General features: G+C 39.3%; 1 protein-coding gene across 4 annotated transcripts in view; it reads left to right on the top strand.

The window, feature by feature from the left end:
• LOC108438107 (potassium/sodium hyperpolarization-activated cyclic nucleotide-gated channel 1) overlaps positions 1 to 27,336 on the top strand; it is a 169,738-nt gene that overhangs the window by 121,654 nt on the left and 20,748 nt on the right. For all 4 annotated transcript variants that reach the window (XM_037546019.1, XM_017715686.2, XM_017715703.2 and 1 more), the window contains exons 5-6: positions 12,406 to 12,552; positions 18,390 to 18,630. In XM_037546019.1, the coding sequence (XP_037401916.1) occupies positions 12,406 to 12,552; positions 18,390 to 18,630 (388 nt within the window). The remainder of the gene's footprint in view (positions 1 to 12,405; positions 12,553 to 18,389; positions 18,631 to 27,336) is intronic.

The following is a 27,336-nucleotide window of genomic DNA, read 5'->3' as shown; positions in this document are numbered from 1 at the left end:
CAGTTCAAACTAGCTGAGCTATTCTGAGGTTATAATAGCGTGTTTGGGCCCATCAGTAGGCCCTGGCCATTAAAGTGTGCAGACCATTTTATAATACATCATATATTGAGATTAATCACAAAGCCTTGTAGACCCTCTATGAAAAACGTTTCAGTGGGAATGTTGTTTTTTGTGTGTCAGATACAGCTCTCTCTCTCTCTCTCTCTCTCTCTCTCTATATATATATATATATATATATATATATATATATATATATATATATATATATATATATACATATAGGGGTTGGACAATGAAACTGAAACACCTGTCATTTTAGTGTGGGAGGTTTCATGGCTAAACTGGACCAGCCTGGTGGCCAATCTTCATTAATTGCACATTGCACCAGTAAGAGCAGAGTGTGAAGGTTCAATTAGCAGGGTAAGAGCACAGTTTTGCTCAAAATATTGCAATGCACACAACACTATGGGTGACATACCAGAGTTCAAAAGAGGACAAATTGTTGGTGCACGTCTTGCTGGCGTATCTGTGACCTAGACAGCAAGTCTTTGTGATGTATCAAGAGCCGCGGGATCCAGGGTAATGTCAGCATACCACCAAGAAGGACGAACCACATCCAACAGGATTAACTGTGGACGCAAGAGGAAGCTGTCTGAAAGGGATGTTCAGGTGCTAACCGGGATTGTATCCAAAAAACATAAAACCACGACTGCCCAAATCACGGCAGAATTAAATGTGCACCTCAACTCTCCTGTTTCCACCAAAACTGTCCGTCAGGAGCTCCACAGGGTCAATATACACGGCTGGGCTGCTATAGCCAAACCTTTGGTCACTCGTGCCAATGCCAAACGTCGGTTTCAATGGTGCAAGGAGCGCAAATCTTGGGCTGTGGACAATGTGAAACATGTATTGTTCTCTGATGAGTCCAACTTTACTGCTTTCCCCACATCCGGGAGAGTTACGGTGTGGAGAAGCCCCAAAGAAGGGTACCACCCCGACTGCATGCCCAGAGTGAAGCATGGGGGTGGATCAGTGATGGTTTGGGCTGCCACATCATGGCATTCCCTTGGCCCAATACTTGTGCTAGATGGGCGCATCACTGCCAAGGACTACCAAACCATTCTGGAGGACCATGTGCATCCAATGGTTCAAACATTGTATCCTGAAGGCGGTGCCGTGTATCAGGATGACAATGCACCAGCAAGACTGGTGAAAGATTGGTTTGATGAACATGAAAGTTACGTTGAACATCTCCCATGGCCTGCACAGTCACCAGATCTAAATATTATTGAGCCACTTTGGGGTGTTTTGGAGGAGCGAGTCAGGAAACGTTTTCCTCCACCAGCATCACGTAGTGACCTGGCCACTGTCCTGCAAGAAGAATGGCTTAAATTCCCTCTGACCACTGTGCAGGACTTGTATATGTCATTCCCAAGACGAATTGACGCTGTATTGGCTGCAAAAGGAGGCCCTACACCGTACTAATAAATTATTGTCGTCTAAAACCAGGTGTTTCAGTTTCATTTTCCAACCCCTGTATATATATATATATATATATATATATCTTAATCATTAGTGTGATATTACTCTTTGTACCGCTGACATCACAAAAAGTTGCAATATACACAAGAGCTCACCAAGCAATCACAGTTATAGACAAGTGTTTCTAGGTGTTTTGATTGATCAAGGTATTCATGTAACTGAACAAAAGTAAATGTTTATAATAATAATAATAATAATAATAATAATAATAATTATTATTATTATTATTATTATTATTAATAATAATAATAATAATGAATTAATTTATTATTATGTTGGCTAATCTTTAACTCCACTCTTAGCAAAAAATGTTCTATGTACTACCAGAAGTAGGTTAAATGATGTGTAGTAATAGCATGTAACCTTTTTTGCTGCTGTTATTTTTAAAGGATTATTTAAAGAACCATATACAGCAGGCTTTAGATAACAAAGAAGAACAATTTAACGATGCAAAGAACCATTTATGTGTATTTAATATGAACTGAAGAACGGTATGAGTCTGTTTTTACCTGAACGGACGAATGCTATAAGTCTGTTTTTACCTGAACGGACGAATGCTAAGAGTCTGGTTTTACCTGAATGGATGGATGCTAAGAGTCTGTTTTTACCTGAACGGACGAACGCTAAGAGTCTGGTTTTACCTGAACGGACGAAAGCTAAGAGTCTGGTTTTACCTGAACGGACGAACGCTAAGAGTCTGTTTTTACCTGAACGAATGAACGCTAAGAGTCTAGTTTTATCTGAACGGACAGACGCTAAGAGTCTGGTTTTACCTGAACGGACGAACGCTAAGAGTCTGGTTTTACCTGAACGAATGAACGCTAAGAGTCTGGTTTTACCTGAACGGACGAACGCTAAGAGTCTGTTTTTACCTGAACGGACGAACGCTAAGATTCAGTTTTTAGCTGAATGGACGAACGCTAAGATTCAGTTTTTACCTGAATGGACGAACACTACGATTCAGTTTTTACCTGAATGGACGAACGCTAATAGTCTGGATTTACCTGAATGGATGGATGCTAAGAGTCTGGTTTTACCTGAACGGACGAACGCTAAGAGTCTGTTTTTACCTGAACGAATGAACGCTAAGAGTCTAGTTTTATCTGAACGGACAGACGCTAAGAGTCTGGTTTTACCTGAACGGACGAACGCTAAGAGTCTGGTTTTACCTGAACGAATGAACGCTAAGAGTCTGGTTTTACCTGAACGGACGAACGCTAAGAGTCTGTTTTTACCTGAACGGACGAACGCTAAGATTCAGTTTTTAGCTGAATGGACGAATGCTAAGATTCAGTTTTTACCTGAATGGACGAACACTAAGATTCAGTTTTTACCTGAATGGACGAACGCTAATAGTCTGGATTTACCTGAATGGATGGATGCTAAGAGTCTGTTTTTACCTGAACGGACGAACGCTAAGAGTCTGGTTTTACCTGAACGGACGAAAGCTAAGAGTCTGGTTTTACCTGAACGGACGAACGCTAAGAGTCTGTTTTTACCTGAACGAATGAACGCTAAGAGTCTAGTTTTATCTGAACGGACAGACGCTAAGAGTCTGGTTTTACCTGAACGGACGAACGCTAAGAGTCTGGTTTTACCTGAACGAATGAACGCTATAAGTCTGTTTTTACCTGAACGGACGAATGCTAAGAGTCTGGTTTTACCTGAATGGATGGATGCTAAGAGTCTGTTTTTACCTGAACGGACGAACGCTAAGAGTCTGGTTTTACCTGAACGGACGAAAGCTAAGAGTCTGGTTTTACCTGAACGGACGAACGCTAATAGTCTGTTTTTACCTGAAAGGACGAACGCTAAAAGTCTGGTTTTACCTGAATGGACGAACGCTAAGAGTCTGGTTTTACCTGAACAGATGAACGCTAAGAGTCTGGTTTTACCTGAACAGATGAACGCTAAGAGTCTGGTTTTACCTGAACGGACGAATGCTAAGAGTCTGTTTTTACCTGAACGGACGAATGCTAAGAGCCTGTTTTTACCTCAGCTAATGTTACTAGCTTAGTCATACTGTTAGTACCTTTTAGCTTCAAAACAGGAAGTCTTTTACCTGGTTACCAAACTGCCACCATGGTGATAAATCACTGTAAAATAAACTTGAGCTTCTTTTTATTTAGTGATTTTCTGCTATGCTTCCTGTGTGCTATAGCTGTGCTTTGTACTGTATTTGCCTCGCAGCATGCTATTTCATGTCTGGAATGCATTAGTATTCAGAAGGCTGCAGCAAGGCTTACCTCTATGGACCTAACAGAACAGCTGTACAATGACCTTCACTATCCTCTGGAGCACAGCTATGGTTCTTAAATATAACTACATTTAATGTTACAGAGATGCTTTTCAAAACTCTTTAAACATGTCACATTATTGATACACCATGTTTTGAGTATATTTCAATTTGAACTGCAGTTGCAGCCTGTAGCAACATAAACAAAACACTGGCATATGGACACACAGATCTAGTACTAGAGTATAAATGTGTGATATATTGTGTTGTGATGTTTGCTGTGTTGCTCTGTGAACACTGTTCCTGTAATCACAGATAGCAGTAGGTCCTTTGTGTTCAATGCCATTTAGATAGAGCACATAACCTGGATATTCATCTCCAAGAGGACAGAGAAGATATCACAAATATCATGACCTCAGATTGCTTGGGTCAGTTTCATCTTCTCCCATTATATATTAGGGAATCTTGTATTTCCATCTGCCATTGCATCTCTCCACCTGAGTGAGAGATTGTGAAATTAGGCAGAAACAAAGCACCTTGCAAGAGTTTTATATCTGGACTGCAGTAGAGGCTAAAATCAGCGAGGCTGTTCTGCAGAGAAGGTGACAGCCTGGGCTGATTGCTTGTGACTCCTAATATAACCCTGCCACTGCTCGCTTGACGGCTAATGCAGTGCCTGATTCAGAGACGGGGACAGGTCAGGAATAAAACAAAAAAAAAAAAAAAGATTTCCCATTACCAAGCATTTCTGTCCTGCTGCAACAGCATGAGGCCTGATTATGTGATTATGACACAGGCTTCTTCTTATCCGCAGGCCAGGAGAGCAGAATGGCCTTTAGTTTGTCAGAAACGTCATCGTGGTGGACATATATATGTCTTACTTCCTGCCCCAGCCGCTGCAGAAAGGGACAGAGGTTAATGCGGCTGACTCTGTGTGAGTGCAGGGGTTTACAGAGAGCAGCAAGTGGCATCGCAAATGTGAGGAGGACAAAACTGACTTAATGAGAGTTCATTAGCTAAGCCTCACAGATCAGCAGGGATCACAACACACTCATCAGCCTTTGTGACCGGCTGAGGAAGAGAAAGACAGCAGGAGGGGATAAGAGAAGAGATTAAATAAGATGACAAAAGAAAAAGATAAAAATATGAGAAGGAAGAGGTGAGAAGAGGTTAAAAAAACAGAGCAGAACAGGAGAGAAAAAATAAAGGGCCTCATGAGATCAAGTGAGAAAAGAGATCAAGTGAGATGAAAAGAGAAGTAAAGAACAGAAGAAAGGAGAAGAGATCAAGTGAGAAGCGGCAGAGAAGACAGGTAAGGAGAAGAGATCAAGTGAGGAGAGGAGACGAGAAGAGATCAAGTGAGAAGAGGAGAGGAAAGGAGAAGAGATCAAGTGAGGAGAGGAGAAGAAGCTCAAGTAAGGAGAGGAGAGGAGAAGAGGTCAGGTGTGAGAAGAGAAGAGGAGATCAAGTGAAAAAAGGAAAGGAGAAGAAATGAGAGGAGAGGAGAGCAAGTGAGAAGAGGAGAGGTGAAGAAATCAAGTGAGATGAGGAGAGAAGAGAGGAGATCACGTGAGAAAAGGAGAGGAAAGGAGATCAAGTGAGAAGAGGAAAGGAGAAGAGAGGAGAGGAGAAGAAATCAAGTGAGATGAGGAGAGAAGAGAAGAGATCAAGTGAGAAAAGGAGAGGAGAAGAGATGAAGTGAGAAGAGAAGAGGAGATCGTGAGGAGAGGAGAAGAAATCAAGTGAGAGGAGAAGAGAGTATAAGAGATCAAGTGAGAGGAGGAGAAGAGATCAAGTGAGAAGAAGAGAGGAGAAGAGCGGAGAAGAGATCAAGTGAGAAGAGAGGAGGAGAGGAGCAGAAATCAAGTGAGATGAGAAGTGAAGAAATCAAGTGATATGAGAGGAGAAGAGAGGAGAGGAGAAGAAATCAAGTGAGAAGAGAGGAGAAGAGATCAAGTGAGAAGAGGAGATGAGATCAAGTGAGAAGAGGAGAAGAAATCAAGTAAGATGAGGAGAGGAGAAGAAATCAATTGAGAAGAGGAGAGGAGAGCAAGTGAGAAGAGGAGAGGAGAAGAAATCAAGTGAGATGAGGAGAGGTGAAGAAATCAAGTCAGATGAGAGGAGAAGAGAGGAGAGGAGAAGAAATCAAGTGAGATGAGGAGAGGTGAAGAAATCAAGTGAGAAGAGAGGAGAGGAGATCAAGTGAGAAGAGGAGAGGAGATCAAGTGAGAAGAGAAGAAATCAAGTGAGAAGAGGAGATCACGTGAGAAGAGGAGATCAAGTGAAAAGAGGAGAGGAGAAGAAATCAATTGAGATGAGAGGAGAAGAGGTCAAGTGAAAAGAGAAGGGAAGTTAGCTAATGATTAATTCTTCATTGATGGCTGTTTTAAAGCAGTTGTGTCTGTTCTGTTAGAGCAGTGGTACATATTCATAAGCCGAGTCTGGAAGCCAGACATTGACGTTGGTTGCAGTGAAACACGTTTTCAGTCAAACAGACAGTCGAAGCATTTCTCTCCAGAGCAAATCTGGTCAGCATAAACAAGTTTTACCAAAATCCCCCCAGAGGATAATCGCAGATCAGGCCATAAGCCCTGGCAGGATTAATAGTATTTTGTCAATGTGTTTATAAATTAGACGCCAGTGGCGTCGCCTCCATGAACTACAAGCCAAGGCTGCAAAGTTCAATTGCTGGCAGGAAGAAAAAGTCCAAGTTGAACTTTATTGTGTGTAGAGCATGAATCAATTTGCCTCAAACAAAATGGAGCCTTATCACCTCCCTACAGCTGTGCTGGGATCAATACACAACAAGCGATGTTGTTGTTCTCCCTCTTTCTCTCTCTCTTTCTCTGTGACGCTCCTGGCCCGACAAAATTTCATTCCATTTTTGTTCTTGTATCAGTCAAGCCCGGGTCAGTGCGGACCTACGTTTGCATGCCAGGATGACAGTCAGTGGTGTGTGAGATGCTGTTTGTTCACAGGTTCCTCTTTCACTGGGTTATGACAGTCCGTTAAAACACTCGGCCTTTGATGGGTACCTTCAAGTGTGTGCGCCCTCGCCAAACAGCTCCTCTTTAAAATGAATGAGTTTCTGAAGTACATTCTCTAGTTTGCATGTTCGGTCTCTGTGCTGCAGGGGAAAAAAAAAAACTAAAGAGCTTGGCATTCATTTGTTTGAATTAAATACAGTGCCACAGAGTGATTCTTTTTTTTATTAATATATGTATGCCTCTTATTTTTACATTTCATGATGAACATATTTCAGCCCAGCACATTCACTCTGATTGTGTAAGAGCCTGTAGTTATTTTTGGTTACACTTCATTTCATTGGGCCAATTTACATAAGCAAAGCGTTAATTGGAATTCTACAGTTAAACATGCAAAACCTGGTGCGCTACAGACCAACAAGTCATTTCATTAAGATATGTTTTCCTAAACCACAATGTAGCCATAGTGTGTGTATAGTGTAGCAGTGAATATTCTGTATCTAAATGCAACACTTGTCACTAAATCTCTGCAAGATAAATTAACATTTAAATGTAAATTCACTGTGTTAAGCTGTATTTTGTTCATGGAAAAACCATGGCTATTAGAGCTAAGCCTTCAGTTTGGGCTGATAAGAAAAAAAACTCTCCAATAATGCAAATTTCTGCTAACTCTAATAGTAGGTTAGCTCTAAGCTAGAGCTGGTGCACATTAACTTATTTTGCCTATTGCAGATCAAATGCAAGTATTTGAAACTTGCAAAATACATTTTACCTTCTGTCTTACCTGAAGCCTGCAACAGGCATTAATGTATATTTTAGTTTGTGTGTAGAAGTTCTGCAGTGACTCTTTTAGTAAAGTGTCCTGCTTTAAGCTGTTGCCACTGTTTTCCATTTCTATCAACTGACTGAAACCTGGTTAGACTACAGCTAATATTCAAAACCAGTGACATACACTACATTTCCCAATGTATTCACTCACCCATCCAAATCATTGAATTCAGGTGTTCCAATCACCTCGATGGCCACAGGTGTATAAAACCAAGCACCTAGACATGCTGACATTAGTGAAAGAATGGGTCGCTCTCGGGAGCTCAGTGAATTCCAGCGTGGTACCGTGATAGGTAGCCACCTGCGCAACAAGCCCAGTCGTGAAATTTCCTCACTACTAAATATTCCACAGTCAACTGTCAGTGGTATTATAACAAAGTGGAGTTGACTGGGAACGACAGCAACTCAGCCATGAAGTGGTAGGCCACATAAACATGACAGAGCGGGGTAAGCGGATGCAGGTCGCCAACTTTCTCTCTTTCTTTCAGTCAGTCGCTACTTACCTCCAAACTATTAGCTCAAGAACAGCATAGAGTGTTTCATGGAATGGGTTTCCATGGCCGAGCAGCTGCATCAAAGCCTTCCATCACTAAGTGCAATGCAAAGCGTCCAATGCAGTGGTGTAAAGCACCGCCACTGTAATTTAGAGCAATGGAGACGTGTTCTCTGGAGTGACGAATCACGCTTCACCGCCTGGCAATCTGATGGACAAGTCTGGGTTTGGCGGTAACCAGGAGAATGGTGCTTGTCTGACCGCATTGTGCTAAGTGTAAAGTTTGGTGGAGGAGGGGGGGGGGATTATGGTGTGGGGTTGTTTTTCAGGAGTTGGGCTCGGCCCCTTAGAAGAGTTTGGGGATGGCCCCTTCCTCTTCCAACATGACTGTGTACCAGTGCACAAAGCAAGGTCTATAAAGACATGGATGAGCGAGTTTGGTGTAGAAGAACTTAACTGGCCTGCACAGAGTCCTAATTTCCTAAGTATGTTAGTAGTTAACCTATTGTGTGAGGCCTTTTGTGCAGCTCCTGAAGTGTTAACCAGTTACAGAGCTTACTAGGCTAAAAATTCCTGATTGGGACAGTTTTTCATTCGGTTTTCCAAAATTTTAACCCCTATATTTCCAAACAATGCATAAGTAATAACATAAGAGTATTACTACAGCAGAGTTTAAAAACAGATGCGTTAAACCTATTTAATAAAAATGAACTTAAAATTATAGACATGTTCCCAGAAATCATCAGGCACCCAAATAGATAAATAATAATAAATAGATAATAAAGAAACCAGACATGTCTGGGCTGATTGGCTATAGTTGGGGTAAACAGTATAAATGACATTTTTTTTGGCCAAACTCACTTTAAAGGGGCCACATCATGGAAAACTAAATTTGCCAAGCTTTTTGGAATAAAAGAGTTTGATGCAGTATGTAAAGATTGTAAAAAGTGTACTGTTCATTCCCCAGTCCATACAGTATATATATGGAAACTAATCTACAAAAATAACTACAAAAAATTATTTTGAATTGTTTTTGGATGTAGTGAAAAACCAATTCATTTACATATATCTACCTATTCAGCCTACAGCATATCAGCCCCACACATTCACAATGAAGTTATAAGGACTGATTCAGCCTGGAGTGTTATCTGGATAATGCACAATACATGGCAGCCAATCAGAACAGAGGTAATTTACATATATCAGTCTTAAAGCCAGAGTAACAAAAACTGCCTGTGAAATTCTAAGGGATGTAAAGAGGTTGGAAAATGATCATATAAAGGAAGTTATGGGGGTTTTGGTGCATAAAAACACAAACATAAGTGGCCCTCAGGGAATAATATAAAATGCATGACCAATGTAAGATATGGACCTTTTAAGTTAATCCATGCTGACTACAAATCTCCTCTTCCCCACCAGTCAAGGCACTAGAGACATGCTGCTGTTTATTCCCACACGCCACTTCCTTTATAAATCTTGATTGTAAACCAGCATGATCCAGCACAGTCCGATGTAGGATCAGTTTGACCACACACTGTCACTTTAAATCCTCTCCAGTCTCCAGGCTTTCTCTCCATCTCTGAGCCAGCCTGTCTCTCTTAGAGTCTGAGACTGAGTCAATCTGTCTTTTGGTCTGTCTCAGTCCATCTGAATAATTGTCTCTGACATTGTAATTTTAAAGAAAGCCAGACTAATTGCTGAGTGCAGTTGCAGTTAGGTGAATAAAAGCACTCAATGTCCCTCAAGTTTCCTCTTACCTGAGAAATTAAAGGGAGACCAGGCTTTTAGCCTCTGGGGCTCTGCTGTAGATTAAATAGTGCTTTCTAAATGTGGGAGTAAAAGATTTGTTCAACATAGTATCACAACATTTGGGGTGAAGAAAAAGAGTATCGATGCCCAAGCAGTAGGCTTGAATGATTTAACATTATGCATTATTTAACATTACACTTTCTGTTATATATAGCAGGAAGTTTTTTCCCTCAGTGTTGCTTTATCTACTTCACATTTCTGTTTTCCTTCACTAAAACACATGGAAATGAGTTTTAAAAAACTGATAGACTGTTCTTTAGGTGGTATCACCTGCAGTGAAATGTAATATATCACAGAATGTTGTAATATGTCACACTGCAATACTTAACATATCACATATTCTATCATTGTATAAAGTACTGTGATAATATTGTATCATAAGGCCTGATACTTACTCATAATGGGTGAAAGGATAAATATTTTAAGTCACTGACTCATCTCTATTAACAACAAAAAGCTGGTTTTCCAGACTCACATTGAACCTACGCATAAACTGAATGGGATTTTTAATGGTGAAACACCACTGACATTGCTGTTAATGTCAAGACTACTCTTAATCTTGATCTTAATCTTAATCTTTCTGGGGGCAGTCGTGGGCTGGAGGTTAGGGAACCAGTGACCGGAAGGTTGCCGGTTCGATCCCCTTGGCTGACAGTCCATGACTGAAGTGCCCTTGAGCAAGGCACTTAACCCCCAATTGCTCCCTGGATAGGGCTGCCCACTGCTCTGGGCAAGTGTGCTCACTGCCCCCTAGTGTGTGTGTTCACTAGTGTGCATGTATCCATCCATCCATCCATCCATCCATCCATCCATCCATCCATCCATCCATTTTCTAAGCCGCTTCTCCATCAGGGTCGCGGGGGGGTGCTGGAGCCTATCCCAGCAGTCTTCGAGCGGAAGGCAGGATACACCCTGGACAGGTCGCCAGTAGATCGCAGGGCAGACAGACAGACGCAGACAGTCACTGACACACTCACACCTAGGGGCAATTTAGCAATTGGCCTGACTGCATGTCTTTGGACTGTGGGTTTCCTCTGGGTTCTCCGGTGTTTCACTGCATGCAGTATTCTAATATTCAATTAGAATATTCAAATGAGATGAATCTAACATTGTACAGAGCACAGAGTGTAAAATTGGCCAGCATGTTAATATTAATGTGTATTATGTAAACTATATTTGTATGTGTAGAACAGAGAAGGGGACTCGAGTCGCACGTTCACTCATGACTCAACTCTGGTTCCCCTTTAAATGACTCAACTCAACTCAAATTTAAATCTTAAGAAATTTCAGCCTACAGAAAAATACAAAGAAGTAAACTGGCACTGCCAATATTAATGCAGCAAGTAAATAAAACCTTTTCTTTTCATCCTTATGTGTTTCATTCCACCTCTTAGTTTGGCTGAGGTTGTGCAAAGTCAATAGTTTGTGGCTTCAAATAACAAGCTTTTCAATGTAGAAACCGCTTCAGTCTGATGGACTCCACAAAGTGATACATGCAGTAAATGCTGTTTAAAGAAAAGAGGTAACATGGCCTGGAACAGTGGCTTGCATGCAATTTAGATAGCAAGTAAAACAGTAAATAATTTAGCTCAAGTGAACATATCTAGTATGTTTTACTAAGTTTTAATAAGGCACAGATCTTACTGCCTTGAAATTTCCTTAAACCTCAATTGGATTAGCTGATATGCTAGATAGCCAGCATAGTTAACCAACTGATCAAGTTGTTTTGTTTCTTTCAGGGGTGGAGCCAAAGGGTGGGCAGTGCCACCACAGTGAGAGGCTTGGCCTGCCCTCTGGCCACCCGTTAGACAAAATGAGACAGTCAGTCTGCTTTTGTTCCATTCATCATGAAAGGTTCATGCAATGTAAAGGACAGCTGGTGTTTTCAAAGGTGTAAAACAATAGGCTCCCCCCAAAAAAATGGCTCTGTGAGTTCTCATGACAGAGCCGGCGTGCTTTGAGCAGACTCTGTCTGTTCTTGGGTAGGTAACAGTGAGCAGGTGTTTGGATCAGAGACGTTTCCTCTCTGATGTCGTCAGAGCTGAGCCTGCAGCCACTTTCCCTATGCACCTGCCACCTGCTCTTAACCAACCAACCAGCAAAAGTGTCTGTGACTAGAGACTCAACACACATCACTAATAAAACTGGATTTTACAGTCTAACAGAACATCATCTTTTAAAAGGGTTAGTGTCTTCTTGGTCGTCATTTCTTTACCGGTGTCACAAAATCTTGTTTTGATTACATCACCATGCACCAGCAGGCACAGAAAATAATATTAAGTAATAGTATCTTGAATTAACTGACCTCCTCCTTCCACTCCTGCCTTTCAACTACAGAAAACACTCAGCTAACTAAGATACTATTTTCACATCCAAATATAGGGTATTGAATGAAAAAAATGACTTAAGATTTCCTATTTACATTGACTTCAAGAAGTAAGATCACATTCTGAACTTTGAACATTGAAAATGACCTCTCTCTCTTTCTCTTTCTCTTTCTCTGTCTTATGTAGTATAAGCAAGTGGAGCAGTACATGTCCTTCCACAAGCTCCCAGCCGACATGCGCCAGAAGATCCACGACTATTACGAGCATCGCTACCAGGGCAAGATCTTCGATGAAGACAACATCCTGAACGAGCTCAATGACCCTTTAAAAGAGGTGCAGTTCCAAATAGTTCCTCCTCTAATCACCTCACAGCTGCACAAAACACAGAGTCCTAGATTTCAACAGAACAAATGTTTCTCTTCTAGTGAATTTTCTACTACCAATCAGCTTCTTACTGATTGTATAGTTCAATAACATTACCGAAAGCCTTAAAGGCCCCATATAATGAAAAACTGAATTTTCCCCACTTTTTTGAAATAAAAGAGGTTGATTTACCATCGGAACATTGGTAAAGTTTCAGAACATTCTTCTCATGGTTTAGTTCTAAGGCATAAAAAGAGGTCTGAAAAGGTGATGTGCAAATTTTTTTTGTTTTTGAAAATGATAAAAATAAATACAAGAATTGGGCCCACTTTATTATTGTATCTAATAACTGTGTAGTTACACATTACCAATACATGTAACAACAACATAACTACTGGTGATGTATTCACAGTTATAGATGGATTACAGTAGTACAGTTTATTTTATTATTTACTCATGTAAATACATAAGCATATCTGGATTGTTATTACACATAATTTTCTCAGATGTAATTACAAGTATGTAATAGGGTGAGGGTAAATACACTTGGTAGCTGTAATAGTATGATTGTGTTGAAGCATAGTAACCTAGTCACAGTTCTGGCTTTAAACTATTCTGACCTGTACATTTACATAAGCTTTACTACAGTAACCTATCTGTAACAGTGAATACATCACCAGTAGTTACACTGTTGTTGCACATATTGTTAACATGTAACTACACAGTTATAAGTGTATAGGATACGGGCCCTCTGACAGAAAGGTAGGCAATTTGAAATATTATTTTTACGATAAATGATGTCACAGTATACTTTTCTGAGTATTGTTAGAAAAACAGAGATATTTAGATGAATTATAGAGACAATACAATAACAATAACAATGAGGAGTGCATAGTAATTGCAGAAACTGCATAGCAACAAGTAGCTGACAGGACAATAGTTCATTACAGTGGTCCCACTAGGATTTTTTTTTCAGCAGAGGTGGCAGGCCAGACCCCCTCACAAAGCCCCCCTCCCACCTCATTCAGTACATTTTCTTGCTGTAAAGTTGCAAACAAGATATACTGTCCTTAACAGTAGCTCACCCTCGTTGGCAAGCTGCCTAGCATTGACACATTACAATAATCAAGTAGCCAGGTTTGCACAGAATAAAATATATAAACAGGTCCTTTTCACCCACTTTATTCATATTTTAGATCCACAACAATCCACAAAATATAAAACTGAACTTAATAACATTGCCAAATAAGGTCAATCCAACCGCTTCATGTGCTAATGTGCTAAGTTAGCCACTTCACTAACGACAGCTCAGTAAAACTATCTAAATAGTTTGTTCCACTAACAACCACTTAATCTGGCATCTTAAATATTTTTTGTCAAGACATTTAATATGAAGATAGTAAACATAGCTCCACTGATTTGTTGGTGCATTTTGTTTGTACCAACATCTGCATAAACCTCAGAAAAAACTAAACAGATTCTTCCAGTATAATGGTTTTCGGTTATTTGCTTTCCCAGTAAAATACAACAGAAAGCCAATCAAAGTTTAAACAGGCAAGACAAGCTGATTACCAACCAGTGCAGGGTCAGAGGCCATGTGGGTTTAAAGGCTGCCAGTCATTGACTGCACACAGTTAATGTAGTGGAATTTGGATGCTATGGCTCAGGGAAAATCATTACAGTTCATTTCCACTGAACCACTGCAGCTACGTTTCCTCGTTGTGGGACTAATATGGGATTATTTTATCTTAGTGGGTGTGAAGGAATCCCACCTCTTCAGCTGGCTGCATATGGGGTTATAGTTTTCTAAATCTGACTAGGTTACAGCTGGACAGATCTGGGCCACTGATTAGAATTTGCATAAAATTCAGCTTTGATTAACTTTCTTGCAACCACTAAATTTGATTCCTAGGTTTGTCATGCACCATGCAGCCAGTTGTAACTTAATCAACACTAATCATCACCTGACAGAAGTTGATTCTTTTAGCAATGACATAGAAGAACTGTTTTTAGTTCCCTAAAGAACCATATTTGAACAAGAGATTTGTGATTTGAGAGAAACTTTTAAATGTTTCTTTTAAAAAACTGAGGAAACTTTCACATACAGCATCTATTTAATGGTTCTTCCTAGAACCTTCACATTATGTGAACTTTAACCTTTAATACAGTTTGTCACCTTCACACCTTATTCACAGAAAAGATTCTCTCAAGAACTGCATATTGAAAGGTTCTTTATGAAATCAAAGTGGTTCCTCTACAGTCGTATGCAGAACTTTGAACACCTTTGTCAGATTTCAAAGTTTGTTGATTTTCTAAGTGAACATTAGTGAACACATCCTTACAGAGAACACACTTCTGCACAGCTTAATGTACGATTGCTGTTTTATTTGCTGATTTTAACACATTGGGACAAAATAAAATGCATAAATGTGGCTTGTGCAAAAGTTATGGCATACGTATATTTTATATATTTTTAATATGTTAAAGTAAGCAAATAAATAGAAATTGTGCACTAAAAAATGCAGAAAAATGTCATATTTAAATGTATTCTGTGTCATGGATGTAACGTTGTCATATGACCGTATAACATTGCATAAAGAAACCTTTTTGGTACCTTTATTTTTAAGAGTGTAAATGCTGGTTGATTAATGGTTAATTATCCAGCATTCTTAAACATAAAGATACCAAAAAGGTTTCTTTATGCAATGTTATATGGTTATATGAAAGAGAAAACAATATTATTTTATTTTATAAATTATACTAATGTGTTTGTCATGAGGATTGTCCATTAATAAAGAGTATTAACAGGGCTGCATATAAGAGCCTAATAATAAGGGTTTTTTTGGGAGGGTGGGCAGCAGAGATAGAAATGTATGTACAGTATTCACGTTTTTAAATACAATTGAGTTGAATTTTTCACTGTAATGTTTGAGTTTTACTGTTACTCCTCAGTTAATCATATGAACCCAGTGAACTTCTGAAAAACAGAAGGTTGCTCGTTTAAAATCACTGTCAGAGGACTTACACTGCGTGCAAACCCTTGCAACAGTAAAATCATTTTATCAGTTTCAGTAAAAAGAGTTAGTGCTTTTTGTTTACTGCTGTGTTCATATCACTGGATAAAAGTTGCATAAGTTCATTGTTGGATGCATCATGTTTTTTTCTAAGTGAACACTCAAGCACTTATTTTTGAGAATTAATGATAAGATTACATTCCTATTCATGTTTTCTTTACATATCCAAAAAAGCAAAGAGTAGATAAAGCAGCAAAAATGGGTACTTTATATCAGCCAAATAGTACCTGCTCTGTATCACCCCAATAGTACATGCTTTTGAGGGTCCATGGGGGTCCTGACCACTGAAGAACAGGGTAAAGGGGGGCTAACAAAGTATACAGAGAAACAGATGGACTATAGTCTGTAATTGTAGAACTACAAAGTGCACCTATATAGTAAGTGGTGCTGATAAAATGGCCAATGAGCATAGAAACAAGGAGGTGGTCATAATGTTAGGCCTGATCGGTGTAAATTACCAGCAAACAGTGATGTGCTTATCCTTTGGGTATATTTAGCTTCAACACTTGGCTTTCATCTTTGAGTTTGACAGTTTTCTTTTCCAAGCTAGTGTTAAAAGCACATATTGGAACTCGTTTGGGCCAAAAGTGGTTTAAACAGTTGAAAGGTTTGAGTGCTGACATTCACAACAAGGGGCTAAAATGCATGGCTTTGGGCTTGCAATATGTTAAAGTGAGGTAAAACTTTTATCACCGCCTTCACTTTGCCTGCTTTTGCAAAGCTAAACAGCATTATCTTTAGTTAGTTACATTATTGTAAACTAACAAAACATGCTCAATTGTGTAAAAAATTTTGAAACTCCTCGTGTCCCCAAACTTTTGCCTGCATGCGTGTGCTGTGGTATGTGCGTAACAGTATCTCTAACACATCCACCATAGCGCAGCAGACAGAATGAGTGCAAGTGATGATGCAGCAAGGCGAGAATACTTACTGCTTCATTTTCTGCAACACCTATTTTTCCACTTTCTCTCTCACTTGCACGCACTCCTGCTCGCTCTCTCGCAGCTGGTCAGGGCCGCTATTTTTACAGGCTCTGCCGTGTGACAAACCTGCTTTAAATAGCCAAACTCTCCAGCCGTTTTTCCCCTAGCGGCGGTCCGAGGCTGGATGTTGCTCATTAATCCTGTAGTTTCCTGATTGCGGTCAGAACCCCTGGCTTACAGCACTGGTACCATTAGTGGCTAAGCTAACAGTTCACGCTGCAGTATGTGTGCATTACAAGATGTGTGAGGAAATTATGTCTCAAAACTCTCGTCGGGACAAACACAGGCTTTCCATGTCATGGAAATGTAGGATGACATGGAGGTTATGTAAATTCTGGATGCTAGGAGGTGACAGAGAAAGAAAGGAGATTTGACAGAACGTATACTGTCCAAAAGTATCTAGACAGCCCTTCTAATTAGTGTATTGATTACTTTAAAGTTCAACTGCTGCTGAGAGAAGTTTACTTAGCACTCCCAACTTGTATCGTCTCCTAGAAAAACACTCACCAATAGAATGGGATATTCTGGAGCAGCCACACATGTGCTGTAGCAGTAAAACTGTGTTCTCTGGAGTGATGGAGCTCCATCTGATATCTTTAGGATGAGTTGGAGACCCAATTGTCCAGATCCAGACCTAATCATCCAACATCAGTACTTGATCTCACTGATGCTCTTGTGGCTGAATGCAATCAATTGTCGTCAAAGTAATGTTCCAACATTTAGTGTATAACAATGATAATCAGAATAGCAGCAGTAGCTGTAGTAATAGTTAAAAACTAATGGTTACATTTATTCCTCAGCCCAGCTGTCCTTTTCCATTATCATAAACTCTTGAAAATAGAATATTCTTCTAAAAAGACTAAAAAGAAATGCCCTCCAGCACCAGGCACCCAAATATGAGTCTGTAAATGTGATGCGCTCCATTACAAAATCCAGCAGGAGATACAGTGAGGCTTACAAAACAGGGCATTCTGCGTCACACATCTACGCCTAATCTGTGTCCAGCAAACAAGCAGATTACTATCTTATTGTAAGCCATTTTTCTGAGCAATTTGTTTTGGATTTTAAACACAACGACCACACTGGATATCAAAGTAAGCCTCTTAAATCGCGCATTATATCAGTGTGTGTCTGATGGGTGGTGCAACGAATGAATGTCAGTGTATTCAGTAGCAAAAGAGAAGTTTGGATGTAATTTCAGTAGAATACATTCTAAAACATTCTTACAGGTAATTTTACATTCCTCCTTTCTCTGCTCTGTGGCTTAACAGCTGCTGGTTGGGTTCAATATGGAAGCAAACTGTTTTAACAGCTACAGCACTAAGTTTAGCTGAGTTATCAACAGCATAGTAGAAGCTAAGGCAGCTAGCTATTAGCTAGGCTAGCACCGACTTTAGCTAAGTTATAAACAACATAGTAGAAGTAATAACTAGCTAAGCTGACAAGCTATAATAATTATGTAAAAAAAAACTAAATTGGCACTTAACAAATTTAGCAAGTTAGCTGATGTAACCTAATGAAAATATGATTGATTTATAATCTGTGCCACTAGCTTATGCTAACCTTGCAGCATTTAATGTAAATCTAACACTATCCCAAAATGTGTTTCAGATATGCTGATCAAAAAAAAAATTCTCGTCAACACTCATTAACCTTATGGTAATTTTCTGTAATTTATTGGTGCTGCTCTTCAATATTAGCATATTATCTGTCTCACAGATGATTGGTTTTGCTGTATGTGGCTTTTCAGGAGATCGTCAACTTTAACTGCCGTAAGCTGGTGGCCACCATGCCTCTATTCGCCAACGCTGACCCCAACTTTGTGACTGGAATGCTCAGTAAGCTCAAGTTTGAGGTGTTCCAGCCCAATGATTACATCATCCGTGAGGGAACTGTGGGTAAAAAGATGTACTTCATCCAGCACGGCGTCGCCAGCGTCATCACCAAACACAACAAGGAGATTAAGCTCACAGACGGATCCTACTTCGGAGGTTAGTTATTAACTGCTTCATCTTCCTCACCCCTGGTTCCTATCACCTCTGTTGTAAAGAAAGTCAGCAAATTTCTCTAGAATGAAGCATTTGGAAATAAACCAGTCTGAATGACTCTGTTTACATCTCAGTGTCTGAAATATGGATAAACTTTAGAATATCACATTTACAGCATTTGGCACACACTCTTATCCAGAGCGACTTACAGTTTGATCATTTTACACAGGTAGGCCAAGGTGGTGTTAGGAGTCATGCCCGAGAACTATTGGTATAGCGTAGGGTGCTTACCCAGGTGGGGATTGAACCCCAGTCTACATTGTAGAAGGCAGAGGTGTTACCCACTACACTAACCAACCATATCATTAATGTTAATTAGTAGGAATAAAGCCTCATTAATAGAGGGGTCTAGATAGCCTTAGGGTGAAACGGAGAGCATAAAATAATAAAGAAAAAACTGTCAAAACCTCTGACGGGATGCAGAGTGTACCAAAAACAAAAAATATGCATTGAGTGTATTATGGTGGTTGGGATGGTGTAGTGGTTAACACCTCTGCCTTTTACACTGTAGACTGGGGATCAATTCCCACCTGGGCAAACACCCTACACTATAGAATAAGAGTCCTTGGGCAAGACTCCTAACACCACCTTGGCCTACCTGTGTAAAATGATCAAATTGTAAGTCCCTTTGGATAAGAACGTCAGCCAAATGCCATAAATGTAATATTATCTGAATGTGCATGTTGTTTATATTACATCAACATTACTTTTAGTTTACATACTTTTTGCAATAAATTAGTTGGTGAAATGTATTTTATTCATGCAGATTCACATTTAAATTAAATAAATTCAGTGAACCACTTTTTCAGTACCTCACACACACAACACACTCTGAGTTGCTGTTCAGCTTGTGGGTCCCTGCTGTTTTGGAGTGGAAATGAAGTGGCTTGTGCTGTTATATAACGCTCATCTGTCCATCAGATGGGGCGCCCAGCTCTCTCTTTACCACCCAAATGCTGAATCAGTGATGCTCAGCCGGAACTGAAAAAGTAACGTCACCCTCAGCTCTGTAGCATCAAATATTCACTAAAACGTCCATTCTAAATGAAGCTGTTTACCTTATCTCATTACTGTCTCTCTTAACTCATCCCCATTTCCTGTTTCCATGCAAGTTCAAGCTGGCTTAAATGTTTTATTTGATTTTTAGCTCAGCTTCCAAAAAGCACCTCACGCCAGGATGCTAAGAATAGATTCTCCAGACTGAGGGTTAGCTGACATCCAGCTTTTTATTTTAGAAATTCTGGCTCGCAAACTCAAATAGTTACAAATCATACATTACAGTTAAACTACAAAACAACATTTAACATCTTTTTATCATATAGATTAATTCATTAATTCATTTATAACATGACGTTACATTTAATAGGATTATTGGACTAAATTTGGACTAAATTGGACTAAATTTCATGTTAACTTTCCCTCTGTTAACTCTAACTCTAAACCTAACACTCACTCTAATCCTAACTTTAACCTTAGTCCAAAACCTAAACCTTACCCTAAATCCAAAAGCCACTCTTACTCTAACCTTTAACCTAACCTAACCCTCATGCTAACTTTAACCTCACTAACTCTTACATTAACCTTAACATCAGGCCTAAACCTAAACCTAACACTCAATCGTACCCTGATTTTAACCTCAATCCTAAACCTAACACTCACTCTAACTCTAACCTACATCTGAATCTAAATCTGAACCTACCACTCACTCTAATCCTAACCTCAGTCTTAAACTTAACACTCACTCTATCTCTAATCTTAACCTCAGTCCTAAACCTAACACTAACTCTAATCTTAACCTCAGTCCTTAACCAAACACTCACTTTTACTCTAATTTTAATAGTCCTAAACCTAAAACTCACTGTAAAGTCTACCACACACAGGACCAAAAAAAACCCACATTGTTTTGAATGAAGGTTTAATGAAGGTCTTCACTGAGACGTCACTCAGACTTCCAGCACTGCTCTGTTTCTCTGAGTAACACAGCACACCACTCAGCAGTCTGCTACTACTGCATTAAGTTAAACCCAGAACGAGACCATAAACATCAGCTGTAGATGATGTGAGGCTGAACATTTTCAGTCCAAGTCTTTATGACAAACAGCCATACTTGAGTGTCATGTTTATCGACGTTCTCACTGTGATTCTGAGTCTTATAGCTGTGCTTTCTGCTGCACCACGATGTGGTGTGTTTGGTGTGTGGAAGCTTTAACCCTAACTTTGACTTCAACCCTAACTCTAGACCAAAACCTAACACTCACTCTAATCTTAACTTTAACCTAAGATTTAAACCTTAATCAACCCTACTAAACCATTTTAATCAAGACTTTGAGCCAGATAATTTATCAACCCTCTATAGCATGCACACAAACACACACACACACACACACACACACACACATATATATATATATATATATATATATATATATATATATATATATATATATAAAACTATGAACTATATTTTAATTTGTAAAAAAATATTTTTTTGTTTGTATATTTTTGTTTATAAAATGTTTGATTCACATTTCTTGCAAAAAAACAGGCATGAGTATCAAAAACATATTTTCAAAAATAATATGTGTAAGGATTTTTCAGACACATTGCCACTATGCTAAGGCAATGTTGTGTGATGGTGTATGGAAATGAGACTGTCATAAGAAAATCAAGATTTTTTAATGAGAATATGTGGAATGAACTAACTACAAAATGTATTGATCTTAATTGAGCTTTCCAAAGAAGCCATATTACTGTGATAAAACATTGTAATGTACTTTAAAGATACAGTTGATAGAATAAAGGAATGCAGTAATCTATTTTCAAATTATGATAATTGGCTCTCATTTTCTAAACAGCTGACATTAGTAAAAAATACTATATGCTAACTGCTACGTGATGGGAATCACAGGAATACACTATACAAAAAGAGGTTTATAAATGCCCACAAAGTGATAGTGTACAAGCATTTTATTGGTTTATTAAAGCTCTTCCCTTCATCACTGACCCTTTCATTACCATTACATATGCAGCACGTCATTGTAAGTGAGAGGAATGGGTTTGTTACCTTGAGGTAACATTGTATAACTGAAAGTTTTAACAGTTTGAGCATTTGAAGATATGCCATCAGAGTAAAGCCCATTTCTCAGTGTCTTACCTCAAAACAGCTTCCTTTTAGTCTTTAGAGACTTCTGCTAACTGTCTCAAATCACTGCTTATTATTATCATCTGAAATAAAGAAAAGAAAACCATTAGCTTTGTGTCCAAATCCAGACTCTCAGAAGGCAGCAAGTGTACAGACGGCTCGCATTATGAAGTAATTCTGTTGCGAACACATTATCGCATGCCGGCGCCAGGTGAATGAAAGAAATATGAAGTTAATAATCGGGGGTATTACTCCCGCGGGCACATTCTCTATCCAATTTTAGAGCAGTGTAATCGCAGCAGGCCTGCACAATTCAGCGGTTATGTCACAAAAGAACTTTATTCGCTTGGCATGTTTCCCCTTGTGTAAGCCGGATGGAGGGGGGAATGGAAATTAAAATGATACAGAAGAATATTTTCCCCTTGCATTACGTGGCACAAAGGTTGCATTCAGCTTTGCCACAGCACGTTAGGATGCCAGCCACCTGCTCCAGCGAACGCCCATCTGCTGCTGGTATTTTTACCCGTGGTATTAGCCGTGCCCGCCTGCATCTCGATGTGCGTGCAAGAGTGTGTACTGAAGCAGCTGGTCATGTCAGGAAGTGATCTCTTCCTCCTCATTGCATCATCTGCAGGCCTATCACGCAGGCACAGACCTCTGACCTTATACGAACATGCAGACATAGGCCTGCTCACTCACATGCACGCGCATCAGCTGCACTAATGGCAGTGCTAATGATGGTAACAACTGAAAATGCAAGCACAACTAGCCTCTGCATAAAAATACTGGACTACATTAGTTCAACCTTCAATTGTTACAAGTTTATTGTTACATTCTGCATCAACATCTCTCATCCTGTACTGGTTTTAGCCCAACTGAGAAAATAAAGCTAATTATCTGTGCAGTAAGCATTTATTTGTATAACAGCAACATCAGAATACATACAAATACCCAAGTATATATAAATAAAAGAGTAAATACATTGTAATTTGATGTGTTGGTATATTAGCTGCACAATTTATAAACCAGAAGTGAAATATTTGCAGTTATCATCCAAGCTATTTTATAAGTATGCAATGACATGCAGTGAATTTACTCTGTCATAATGGTGTTTTATGGGCAAAAACACATTTACTGCCAAGATAGTTTCACACAACTTTATCAGCTACTGTAGAACATTTAAGCACTTTGTAGTTCATTATATGCAGCGCTAAATAATTGATTAGTTTCCCTCAATATATTAGCTCTTTAACCGGCACTGTTTTCCTGTAGTTAATTACAATTAATTTTGCTTTAGACCCTAAAGAAAGATTCTTGCATTCACAAAGAAGTACATTGTGTTATAAATATATGTGTCCTGATAATTTTATAATAATTTTGTAACATTATGCATTATGTTCTTTGTGTGAATGCAAGGTCTGAATACTTTTCAAAACTAGGAAAATGCATTCAACTTTTGTAGTGTAAACACATTATTTAACTCTAAAGATATTCTATTTTTACTTTTTGCATATCAGAAAATATTTTCTCCTCTGTGCTGTTAGATAAGGGACGGTCAAGGAGATTTATTCAGGCTGAAGGGAGAACAGCAGATGAACTAGCACCAGCGTGCTGCCTCCCGCGGCCAATGCTAACGCTAGCGATACGTGGCAAAGCGATGGGGACATGTCACACCAGCAGAATCAGTGACTCTAACAGTCCACAGAAACTGAGCCACCATAGACAGGCTTCTGTGCCACTGGCCCAAGCCCAGGAGGAGGGCTGTGGGCAGAAAGCCATTAACGTGGTCAGCAAGACAATTAGCGGCACAGATGGAATATTTCATAATGTTTCGCTGCATTGTCACTTTCCTCCATCTCTCTCCTCTTTCTGTTTCTCTCTCTTTCTACACTCTACCATTTCAAAAACTGCTTCACAATATATCATTGGTTAATTGTTACTGCGACATTGCATCAGAAGGTAATTATTTTGGTCAACGTAGTGCAGCACATCTTTAACCATTTTACAAAAAATGGAAATAGAAAAAAGGGGCATAACAGGGGTCACACAAAAAAAGAAAGACATTAAAAAATACAGAAAGTAAAAGAATAAACAATGAATGATAATTGACAGAATGGATAAATGAAAATGAATAAATGAACAAAAAAGCATGTTGTCAGTTGTAAGCTTTATTAAAAATGAGTGTTTTCAGTTGTTTAAAAATGTCCACTGAGCCCACTTGGCTAATACTTTTTGGTACAGTATTCCACAGTTTGGGTGCATTGTTGACGAAGGCTGCGTCCCTAGATTTATTTAGGGGGACTTTTGAAATGTCTGTGGCTTGCTGTAGAGGATCTAATGAGACATAAAACAACAGAGATTTGGAATAAAGAAGGTGCTAAACTGTTAAGAGCTTCATATAAAAGCAGAAGGACTTCAAAATCAATGCTGAAACATACAAGGAGCCAGTGCAGTGCAGTGAGAACAGGAGTAATGTGCTCCCTCTTCCTAGTTTTGTCACAATATGTAGCAATTAAACTGCAGTGTTAGTAGTTTGTCCACATTATGCAGCCCTGCTCTCTTTTTCGCGTGCTGTGAGAGCATATATTACAGAGAGAACAGAGGCTAATGAAGTGATTAGAGGGGCGATGCTCAGTGCTCCTGCCGGTCTCACATAGACAGCCACACAGTCACCAGGAGAAATGCTGTTTTTCCATTAAAACGCTCCAACACCTTGTTCCCACTCTCTGCTGGAGAGCGTGGTTAGCATGTCCCGGAGGCTAGACACACACACACACATTTCACAGCAGTGTGTGTGTGTGTGTGTGTGTGTGCGTGCAGGGAGGAAAGTCAAGGGCGCTGTTCTCAGGCAGGCCAAACAATGTGAGAAATGCTGGCACCTCCTACCTGGCACATACATAGTTATGAAGAGTAAGAACTGTAGTGTAAACTCAAGTAAAAACACACACACACACACACACATTACTATGGCTCCCACTTGTCCTATGCAGCCTGCAAAAGTATTTTAATTTTCTATTAATATTAGATAATTTCACAATGCACTGCAACGTAATGTGCACTCTCCTACCCCAATAACAGTCTTTGGGACAGTGGTTACACCTTAGTTCTACACAGTTCTACACAGTTCCACACCATTCATATCATCAAACACACTAACTGCAGGTCAGCCAATATGAACACTTAACGTCAGCTCAGCATCTCAGAAATTGAGCCCAAGTGTTAATAAACATGCAGCAAAGAAAGGATGTCAGGAGTCTAGTTCAAACAAATAGGTAGGTTTAACAGACTGAGCTCCCAGGGATGTTTACATTTTGAATATTTCAAATATCAAGTATAATATTTCAAGGTCTACTACTGTACCTTTTACTGTTGAAGTTTGTTGAATAAACCATAGTTCAGTTTAATTCAAATGTTCATTAAAAATGAAATAAAACATAGGCGATCTCTGGCCCATGGATCTGTGGAGATTTAATATGGCCCTCTTAGTGGTTGAGTTTGACACCCTCGTTATAGATTGTATATAAATACATGTTTGTATATTTGTATATTGTATACGTTTTCTTCTCAATTTTCTTTTCAGTTGTGATACACATTGTTGGAAGTGGACTTGGATCAGTGCTATATTATGACTAATACAAACTGCTTATATCTAAAATTGTTACAAATGGATGCACAGCATTTTGGAATGTGAAGTGTATCAGGCTTGATAAAATGTTATATATGATATTGATATGATATTGGGCTCTAATATACATGTAGCTGTTTGCTGTTTGAAAGTACTATGAGAAGGCTCCATATGTTTCAACGGAGCCCTGGCTGAAAAGATAAGGCTCTATGTGTGTCGACAAAGCCCAAGCTCGGGGCTCTGTGGTCCCAGGAGAGAGATGGCCCCTCGCTTTAGAATAAGCTGAGGCCATAATAACAAAAACCAGATGTAAGCCATACCATAAGATGTTTTCACATGTTAATGTATGGATTTTGCGTTATGTGTGTGCGTAAATTTTGTTTAAAAAACTGAAGCATCTTGGACTTGAGGGAGATTCCACATTGGCTTCTGGGTCTCTGCAACAAGGGCTTTAAGCGCTATCTTTAATTTGAAATAAATTGTTCATGTTTTAAATTCAGATAGTGTCTACAGAGCTTTCGTCATCCCACCTACACAACTGAGAGTAAACAACAAATGAAACTCTTTTTTCTGTTGGGATGGTCAGTCCATTGTTTTGAGGACACCGGCAAATTTTCTTTCTTTTCTCAGTCAGCTTCTTGACAGCTATACATTCTTTCAGAAAATTTTTGTCTAGCAATAATTAAAAACACAGACTCGCAGTGTTCCTAAGAGTAAGACTCCAGTGTAGAGCCTTCTGACCAGCCATGAGCACCTTTTAAAATGAACCTGTGTTAATCCCCAAGCACCAGAGAAGGCCATTTTCACTAGACACCCAAAATACTGTGACAGACAGTAATGGAAGTGAGGCTTGGAACTCTGATCTCAGCGTTACACCTCAGGGATGGACAGTCCAGTCTTCACAGTAAAAGCAGTCCTAAAAAAAAGGTTACATCCTTAAAAAACAGAAAAAGACGCCCAGGCTTGTGAGATGGTGAGAAATATGTAATCCTCTGGTTGCATTCTTCAGCCATTACTGAGTGTGCCTTCAGCATAGTGGTAAAACAGTAACACCAGGAGCCTGAGAGAAAATAAACATGCTTGTGTGTTTCTGGTCCAACAAACTCTGTTCTCAGTAGCCATGTTTACATTTAGCCTAATAATCCATTAATAATCAGACTAATAGCTCAATAGAATAGAATACCTTCATGTATACACCTCAATTGGAATAGACTAGTCTGGCTGAGGCCATTCGGAATACAAATACAATCCGACTGAGCAAGGTGGGTGATTCTGTAAATAATCAGTTAAACAGAAGAATAAGAGCCATGTAAACGCCTGAATCCGATTACATTCCCAATCGAAAGGTTTAAGTATGTTCTGTATGTGCATCACGTCATAGTCACAGTTTATAATGTTCAACATGGTGGAGCAGAAACTGGTCTGCAGAGACAAAGTTTATGCTTTGAGCTTTAAAAGATGGGGGTGGGATGGATGTCCAGCTTATGTGTTTCAGAACACAGTTTCTTCCTCACGGCCTTCTTTAAGCATTTAAAAACACAAGCACTGCTTGTGTTATGCTCATGTTGATACTCGTTGTCATGGTAACATCTACACATGCAAAATTTTGGATTTGATTTCTTGTGGTGCACATGTAAACAGAGATTGTCCATGAGATGTTTGAGTAGAGTGAGAGTATAAACACCTCAGTTTGATATTTATCCTCAATGTGCTGTGCTGAAAAATAATGTTGCCTATTTCAGGGGAACAGCAACAGTTGTTCAGAATTTCAGCATATGTAAATGATTAAAACGTAAAGTCATTCAAAGTGGTATGATGTAAAATGCTCTATTCCAGAAAAATGAGTCCGAATCTTTAAAAGCTTAATTGCAGAAAGTTATTA

The sequence above is a fragment of the Pygocentrus nattereri genome, chromosome 16 (assembly GCF_015220715.1).
Source record: "Pygocentrus nattereri isolate fPygNat1 chromosome 16, fPygNat1.pri, whole genome shotgun sequence".
Lineage (NCBI taxonomy): Eukaryota > Metazoa > Chordata > Actinopteri > Characiformes > Serrasalmidae > Pygocentrus > Pygocentrus nattereri.
The sequence above is the reverse complement of the archived record's forward strand: the minus strand, read 5'-3'. Positions and strand labels throughout refer to the sequence as shown.